The sequence below is a fragment of the Citrus clementina genome, unplaced genomic scaffold (assembly GCF_000493195.1).
Source record: "Citrus clementina cultivar Clemenules unplaced genomic scaffold, Citrus_clementina_v1.0 scaffold_5, whole genome shotgun sequence".
Taxonomy (NCBI): Eukaryota; Viridiplantae; Streptophyta; class Magnoliopsida; order Sapindales; family Rutaceae; genus Citrus; species Citrus x clementina.
The window spans coordinates 25,328,498-25,338,283 of NW_006262201.1; the positions used below are offsets into that span (position 1 = coordinate 25,328,498).

At 31.3% G+C, this 9,786-nt stretch overlaps 1 protein-coding gene across 1 annotated transcript in view; it reads right to left on the minus strand.

Moving 5' to 3' along the window:
- LOC112098074 (disease resistance protein At4g27190-like) overlaps nt 1–1,976 on the minus strand; it is a 90,102-nt gene extending 88,126 nt beyond the window's left edge. Inside the window, exons 1-2 of the mRNA XM_024183678.1 lie at nt 1,903–1,976; nt 1–1,487 (exon numbers count right to left, since the gene is read on the minus strand). The exon at nt 1–1,487 is cut by the window's left edge and continues 1,203 nt beyond it. Of these exons, the coding sequence (XP_024039446.1) occupies nt 1–1,487; nt 1,903–1,976 (1,561 nt within the window). The remainder of the gene's footprint in view (nt 1,488–1,902) is intronic.
- Between the last annotated feature and the right edge of the window lie 7,810 nt (nt 1,977–9,786).

Below are 9,786 nucleotides of genomic sequence, written 5' to 3' on the forward strand. Positions count from 1 at the left end.
GCATTGATACAGCAACATCATGAATGATGTCATGCATTTTAACTTCATCTTCAGTATCGCCATCTAACAATAAGCATGAAGCTTTGAGATTGTCGATCAATGCATCCACTCTATTCCTTGCATCTTCCAATGTGTGAACATTTTTAAACAAACCCAAACCCATACCATATCTCAACAGGGAAACAACTTCTACAGGATTACCTTCACCAAACAGAGTACAAAGAAGGAACAAAGATTTTGCTTCATCACTTTCCAAGAAATCGTAACTCAATTTTATGGAAGAATACACATATGCATCCATACCACGAATTTCTCTTAGATTGGAACTTCTTAGCTGATTCAATGCATCCTTCCAAATGTTAAGACTCTTATTTTTCAGAGCACTTGCAACTGTTCTCAGTGCAACAGGCAATCCCCCGCATTTTTCAACGATCTCATCTGCAGTGGGTTGAAAATCATATGTTTTTTTTGAATCACCCACAATCTTCTCAAATAACTGCAATGCTTCATCTTTGGATAAAGCATCGATCCAGAAATTTTTCTGAGAATTCATATCATTGCACAATAAATCTCGACTTCGAGACGTCAATATTATTGTGCGTCTACTCCGATCGTCCTCTCTATCATAAGGAATTCCAACTTTATCGAACTCAAGTTTTGTCCAAATATTATCCAGTATAATGAGGAGCAGCTTCTCTTGCTTCAACCTTTGACACAGTCGAGAAGCTCTTTGAAATTCATTCTCATTCAAGTCAAATTCCATGCCTAAATCAAAAGCAAGTTTGTCTTGAATTTTATGATGATCTGGTGTCTGTGTTACCTCAGCCATAACGACCTTATCGAACAACTTATCTTCCATCACTTGCTTTCTAACTTGCTTGACTAGCGTGGTTTTACCCACGCCGCCCATCCCGTAGACCCCAATTATTTTGAAACTATCATCCTTCAACGCATCCAAAACATCTTGAAATACTTTCGTTCTTGAATCGAACTCCTCGTAATCTTTCACTGGCATATATTCTGTACTCTTTGGAGCAGGACGGTAGGAAACACTAGAGAAGTTGCCTTTTCCCACGAGACTAGCGGCAGCTTCTGCGGCCTTTGCTGCTTGTTTACTAAGCTGGTAACGAGAAATCAAGTTGGGGAACAACCCTTTGAAGCAGGACTTCTTAGCTCTATCTTCATCATCAATGATGGATTTTGCAACCCCTTCACTGATGAATTCATCAACTTTATTTAGCCAGTCTATGACACCCTCATAAATCTCATCCCCTTGTAGTCTAGCATGATTAACAGGTTGTTGCACCGTTTCTCTTCTATATCCCAGCTGCTTCACTTGATCTTTCAGGCCATCTATGTAGTTCTGGTGCTTGAACACATAAGATATCTGCCGTATAATCGGTTTGAACAGTGACTTTGAACCTTCTGATACAATGCTGGAAAAAGCAGCCAGACCCACTTCTGCCATTGCCTGCTGCTTAACAAATCTAATAATATGTCAAAGAAAGGGGAAAGGAATAGAAATAAATTAAAATAAACTAGAGAGTGACAAAAAAGGAAAAGACAGCAAACAGAATCGCAAAATTGATCTTGAATCAACTGAAACATGAACAGAGCATTTTTTCTTCTTTCTTAAGGATCAGAGTTTTTGCTATTAACAGAAACGTGCTTCAAGTGTCCCAAAAAAAAAATGATAAATGAACAAGCCATAGAAATTTTATCTTGGAAAGTGGATGGAAATTAAGAAAGAAATGGTATAGAGATCAAGCATCAGAGATTATATTATTAAAAGAAATTAATTGAAGGTTGTGGAAAACCTGTTTAATTATGGAAAGTTGATGAGCTTCTGTAATCGCCTTGAGTATTTAAGTGCAATTTTGATGAGCAAAAAGTTACTGTTACCTGCAGAGGAATGTAATTATAGAGAGCTTATGAGAGTAATGACAATGATTTGCAAAAGAAGAAGACTCAATCATGGAGCCCTTAATATTTCTTTTATGAATAAACTGCCAGCAGGAAAAATAAAAAAAAGTGGTAAATTTACCAAGTCTTATTTTATTTTTAATTTCTTTTATTTTCATTCGCCGAAGAGGGAATCTCTTTTTTTTTCGTAAGGGAAATATCCTTTCCTAATATGTCATGATTAAAGCAATCTATAAATAATACAATAATCATATAATGTAATAATTAAAAAGACCCACATATTTATAATATTAATGATGGGATCCATACGTTCCTACTGATTAAATTGGTGGACCAGAATTTATTTGACCTTACTTGTTTTATATTTAATTAAAAATTGAAACGACAGAGAAAAATTGTCGTAATGATGGTTTCGATTGTGGAGTTCAGCTGTGGATAGCACTTGCAATACTGAAAAAGAAGCTTTCGTCAACTTTCTCACATGGACGCGCACCATCACGCATAATTGCATATTGCATTATTTCTCTAGAAAAGCAAAAGCAAGATTTATTCTTTTAATAAGCAAACGCGTAGGTGGGAATCCATTCATTAAACAAGTGGAACAGCAATATATTAAACCAATGATAAGCATTCTTAAGTGGGAAACCAATTATGACGGATAGTTCAAAATCTGAATCCGCCTGATGGACGGGTTTGACCGCAGAGCTCAAGATAATCTGAACCATTCTCCTTTCGTAACTTATAGATAATTTGAAAACAGGGGAATGAAAACAGAGGAGCCCTGTTTTTCCTTCCTTTTTTTTTTTTTTTTTTCTTACCCAACTCTTCTTCTTTTGTATATTTTCCTTGGAATTTTAGGTAAACCAAAAAACTTTGAGAATGATTTCAAGAGAATAGGTGGGTAATAACTAAAATATTTATCTATATATTTATATAAAGTTGGGACTACAAGAGATGATGTGGCATCACCATTTCTAATTTTTGTATATTCTCTATTATCTAACAAATAGAGAAATTTTCTTTCAGATTTTATTTTTCATCTTTTCATAATTAATTTGACTGTTATTATACAATCAATATGTAACAGTTCATCAAAAGACCCACTATCTTCTTTAATTGAAACCTTCTTGATCAGGACTACAAGAAGTAATGTGGCACTACCATTTCTCATCTTTGTATATTCTCTATTATCTAACAAATAGAGAAAATTTCTTTTAGATTTGGCTTTTTATCTTCTCACAATTAATTTGACTGTTATCATACAATTAATATGTAACAGTTCATAAAAAAACTCACTATCTTCTCTAATTGAAGCCTTCTTGATCATAAATTAAGCAATAATTTATAAATATTTTTAATCACTCTTCTCCTCTGACTCACCTAAATTTATAAATAACAACAAAAAATATGATATCTCATGTAAATATAAAAGAATAGAAAATAGCAATAGCTCTAAAACATTTTTTTTTTCATTTTGGCCCTCACTTGCCTGATCATGGCAAATATTACAAATGCAACCAGTAGGAATGATTGCCTCAACAACAATATGAAACCAGGCTACAATCTTGCAACAAGACTTGAAGTTAGTGGAGGCCAAATGGAGTGTTGGAACGTGTTAATGGAGCTGAAATCATGCTCAAATGAGATTGTTATATTCTTCATTAATAGTCAGGCTGATATTGGCCCTGACTGTTGTCGCACTGGCCTGCAATGCTCACCTCTCTCGGATTCACGGCTGAAGAAGGGAACATACTGAGAGACTACTGTGATGCATCTTCTGCTCCTTCTCCAGGTGGCCTCGCGGTGATATATCAGCTTCAGGTTTCCAAGGTTTTTTGGCTTAGACAGGGTGCATCTATGGTACTTCATAATTAAAAAAAGTCTTTTTGGTTTTATCTTTTCTTTATTTTTTTATTTTTTTTTTGGAAGTCTTGCCTCTTAATCGAATAGAATAAATTGTTAAAATTAGAATAAGAAAAAAAGGATAATATTATTTTTTTTCAAAGCCGCGCAAAGGGCGGTTCTATTTCCTAGTTTTTATATATTTGATAAGCACGCTCACTATTAATAAAACCCATTAAATGCTATAACTTAAATAACTTCTTGTAGTTGATTGAGAGTATGTTTGGAATTTCTTTTACTTCCCAATAATTAATTTTTACCTTGATTATCAGAAAATTAATTTTATGAATAATTTAGCCGGGTGTTTGGTAAATGATGATTATTTGACAATCAGTTTTTAAATAATCTATTATATAAATATAGTAAGTGAAAATTAGAAGTATAATGTTCATGTAGAAATGACAAAAATGTACTCATTTACTTATTTGTAATTTATTTAGAATATTATTATTTAAATAATTTTTCTTATTCATTGGATTTTTTAAGAGCATATTCTATTTTCTTGATTACACATTTAAATAACTTTTTATTAACTATTTTAATCTGCAATAAAAATTAACTATATTATATTTAACTAAAAAATTTGTTATGTAGTCCGTAATATACACAAATACTTGAATTTATTAATAAACTTAACTGCAAAAAAGAAAATGCATTACATATATCTAATTTCTTATTTTCAACGATTGAAAGATGTTATTTAGGAAACTTGTACGAGATAATTTAATTTTGGACTATTGACATTATATTTACTTAGAAGTGGAAATAGTGGGTGGATAAATTTAATTTTTCATTAATTGCTCAAGAAGCAAGAGGATTAGTGATGGATGGAGAGTTAGTGTAGAATTGTGAGGCCATTTGATTACTGCAAGCATTATAAATTTCTTGTTGCTGAGATTAATCTAATTGAATTAATGACTCCATGATAGACTTAACAAAGGATTCTTGTGGCAAGATTTCTATTTATGAGGCCATTTGATTACTGTAAGCATTATAAATTTCTTGTGGCAAGATTTCTATTTATGACTCCATGATAGACTTAAGTTTTAGTGAGACAATTGCTGCCTGTTGCAGACATGATACCTCTAGTACTTCAGAAGATAGCATATCACGAAACACATCCAGACTATACTGAGGTTACATCGAAAATTCCTTGGCCCATCGTGCGAGTGTGTGACATCCCGCAACAAAAATTAGGGTATGTACTATATATATAATGTGTTTTGAACATAATAATAAGAATGCTGATTTTTAACAATTAATTTATTTTACTTTTTTTAGTGGTGATTGTGGAGAATTTTTGTTGCGGTACTTGGAGGTCCTAACCCATGGACTTGATGTCAATTCATATTGCAAACAAGATCATGTTATACAATTTCGAAAAGCCTTGGTTGTCAAATTATTTGGGCATAGGTCATGGAAAAAAACTTTGTAGTGTACTACCCTTAAAAACTTTGTTGGTGTGTCATTTTTGGACCATGAGATGTGATAGTTATAATGAGGATGTTGTTGATATTTGATGTCATTAAAGATAACTTGACATCATTAATATGTTTTATTTCTTTGTTAACTATATTAATGATAGTGAAGATAGTTTGTACAATCTATGTAATGTAACAGGATTGCCATATATGCTCAGGGAATACTCTGTAAGAAAATACACGACTGCTGTTAGCTATTTGCACGGATACATGACTGCAGTCGAGTATTTACAAATATACATGACTAGCTCTCTGTAAGAAAATACTCGACTGCAATTGGGTATTTACACAGATACACGACTGCAGTCAAGTATTTATAATTGTACATAACCAGCTCTCTATAAGAAAATACTCGACTGCATTCGGGTATTTACACAGATACACGACTGCAATCGAGTATTTATAATTATATTTGACCAGCTCTCTGTAAGAAAATACTCGACTGTAGTCGGGTATTTGCACAGATACACGACTACAGCCGAGTATTTACAATTAAATATGACTAGCTCTCTATAAGAAAATACACGACTGCAGTCGGGTATTTGCACAGATACACGACTGCAGTCGAGTATTTGTAAATAAACATGACCAGTTCTGTAACAGCCAAAATACACGATTGTACTCGGGTATGTGGACACGGAATAAAAAATCAACTAAAACATTCATTATATTGATGACACAATCAATATAAACTTTAACATATTAAATTTCAAATAAATGAAACTAACTGTAGTCTGGTTGCCTATCAAACAACATAAATCCAATACTTATTCGAATCGTAAATAAGTCATAATACAATAAAAGTTGTTTAACAATCATCATAATTTTTTTGCATTTTCAACCCAAACACTCGGTCCATATTTTATAAGCCTCTAGTAATTTGGTTGCCTATTAAATAACCCGAGATACTATTTCTATCAATTGTGCATACGTTGTAGAATAGGGCACTATGATCCCTCTTGCCTTTGTACCATTAAATCTATAATGGCCGTTTTGCTCAATCCATTCACCACAAAACATAATTGGCACACGTACTGAAGTCATTTCCTGTAATAATACAACGGTTGATTATACAACAAATACAAAAATAAAAATCAAGCAATGTATATAACGAAGTGTGGATCTGTCTGCCTATTTACATGACTCACGTCGTGTAATTGGTAGTTTACACGACAATAGTTATGTAACTTGCTAAAATACACAACTATAGTTCTATAAACAGTCAGATGATATATTTAGTAAAAAAAGCTGTAATCTTTGTACTAATCGAATGGTAGGTGTCATAACAGCTACTATATCTTCCAAACTTGCACGATTGTTGTCGTGTAAATTCATACATACATGACAAAAGTCGTGTAAGTTGCAAAAATATATGACTCAATAAATAATCAGAGGACATATTTCTTCTTAAAAAAATATTGGGATCTGATAACAATTGGAACATTTTACATATATACACAATTATAGTATGTAAGTTCATACGTACACGATAGTAGTCGTGTAACTTATTAACACACACGACTATAGTCCAGTAATAGTAAAAGGATATATATAGTGAAAAAAAAAATATTTTTTGCACCAATAGAATGATAAAGTGTCATGATAATTGGAATCTTTTGCACATTTGCACGACTACAGTTATGTAAATCCATACATACAAGACTGATGTCGTGTATGTCGGGTGCAGAAAAAAATTTTGGCAACAACTTCAGGTTTTAACGAATGTAGTTATAAAATCCATCAAATAACAGTCATATGATGCAAATGTAATGAAATATGAGTTGCTTTAGTGTTTATCACAAACCAAACAAAACCCTAAAAATAATATAATGTCAATTAAATGAATAAATAACACAAAATAAAAAAAAATTTCAAATACCTTATTCATGGGATGAATAATGCACCCAGCTGCAAATTAAAATCTCAATGCATTAGCTGTTTGTGAGTGATTTTGAGTATGGAGTGAGTTTTCGTTGTGTGGAGTTAAAAAAAGTGAGAAGTAAAGAGTGTTAGAGACGAGTTGTGTGTGTTTTATATATTTTTTTAAGGATATTTTAAACAATGTATCACATAAAAAGGTATATCTAGATAATTTTCAAGCATGTGATATATTTAACTAAATACCCTACTTTTAAGGTATCTTTAATTAAAAACCCTCTTATAGTTGATTGAGGGTATGTTTGGAATTTCTTTTACTTCCCAATTATTAATTTTTACCTTGATTATCAGAAAATTAATTTTATGAATAATTTAGCCGGGTGTTTGGTAAATGATGATTATTTGACAATCAGTTTTTAAATAATCTACTATATAAATCTGGTAAGTGAAAATTAAAAGTATAATGTTCATGTGCAAATGACAAAAATGTACTCATTTACTTATTTGTAATTTATTTAGAATATTATTATTAAATAATTTTTCTTATTCATTGGATTTTTGAAGAGCATATTCTATTTTCTTGATTACATATTTAAATAATTTTTTATTAACTATTTTAATTTGCAATAAAAATTAACTATAATATATTTAACTAAAAAATTTGTTATGTAGTCCGTAATATACACAAATACTTGAATTGATTAATAAGCTTAACTGCAAAAAAGAAAATGCAAAAATTTAATCTCTATATAAACTTTTATGTACACAAAACTATTGTAATAAAGTAATTCATAGAAATATAATATTATATACATGTGTAAAGAAATATATAACTATAATATTATCCACTTGTAGCACTATTATTTTTCAATCTCTCCATCTCTTGATCTTCAAGAACGTTAGTACCATGATCTGCTTCTTGAGTTCGACCTCCATTTCCACAGCATCAACAAGGCAATCAATTTGCCGTGAAAGCCTTACAGCTCCTCCCACTTTCCTCCTTTTTGTAGCCACTCTTTTTCCCTTTCTTTATTTAGTAGCTTCTATGGAAATGTTGTGAAAATTTTAATATACTCGCAAGCGCACGAATCTAGAAATAGAATAGTAGTAACGAGGTCGATCCCACAGGGATTGTTATAAATTAAAAAGTCTAATTTAAATCTAAAATTAATATTAATTCTAACCTAGTTGAGCAAATTGAGTTTTTAAGAAAATTAAACCAATAAAACTAAGGAAGCAATTAAAATAAAGGAGAATTCAATAAGATAAGAATTACCAAGGTTTTAGAATCCACCACTATTCAACTAGTAATTATCTAATTATTAATTAATCCCCAATTTTGGAGTGACAACTCGAAATCAATCTATGTCATCTCATGGATATAACAATTAAGCCCAAGTAATTAAATCTAATGTAAGTTCTTTTTCTGCTTAATAATATGACATCTAAGAATCTCATGTAAACATATTGAATAACAAAGAGTCAAAGTTTTCCTAAGCACTCTATGTAAACAATTTAATGAAAGACATAGAATCAAAGATAATCATGTATAAACTTTATAAATTCAAGCATAGATTTAATTGAATATTAATCCTAACAATCAATAATGCATGACAGAATTGATGAAAAGATTTTATTAATATCTAATTAATCATGTGAAATAAAAACCATAATCATCAAAGAACATATATAGGGAATTAATTAAATAAAAAGATAATTATTTCATTGAATAGGGTTTCATCCTTAACCTCAGTATAAGAAAATTAGTTAGACATACTTGAATTGAGAGCAACAAAATAAATAAATTCAGCCATGGGGAAGCCGAATTGCTGCAGATTTTCTTCTCTGTCTTGAATCCTTGCGTCTCCAGTTCTCCCTTCTGACGGCTCTCTTGCCTTTATATAATGTTACTAACTTGCTTAATCCTTATTGGATTCTAATTGCATTAATTCTTCTCCACCGACTTATAAAGCCCACTCACCAAGGCCTTTTAAAATTATTTCCTTACTAAACTTTGAAAGCAAAGCACACGTTTGACCACAAAAGCAAAAGGCCAATTAATGATTTCTTCTTTTAATGCCCAGCACATGCATTCCAAATTGCCAAATCTTTGCTTTCCAAATGCATGCCCACCGTTCATCCTTTGAAGAGATTGACTTCCAATTTTGGTCTTCTTGACTTCCATTAATTCTTGGTTGCATTTTTGTCTTCCAATTTAATCTTTATTCCTTCTCAATTTGAAGTGTTTTCATGCCCTTTTTATCAACAATCTCCAATTAATTCCCTATTCAATAAAACAATTCAATTAATTAAAAATAACAAATAAATATAACTAGCAATTATATTATTAAGGGTAAAATATGTATATAAATTATGCTCATCAGGAAACAAACTCATCGAACTACCAGTACATTTTTCAATTAGATAGGACTGATAGTAGATATTCAGTACTCTCAGATGGTGTGCAAACATGATCATCAGTGATTGTTGTCTTAAAAAGCATTCTATTTAATTGTTCCTCTGACTCTGGCATGCAAAATTTCTTGATTCACGAATTTCCTACGTATGTTGATATCATATTAAAATGAATTCAATATCACAT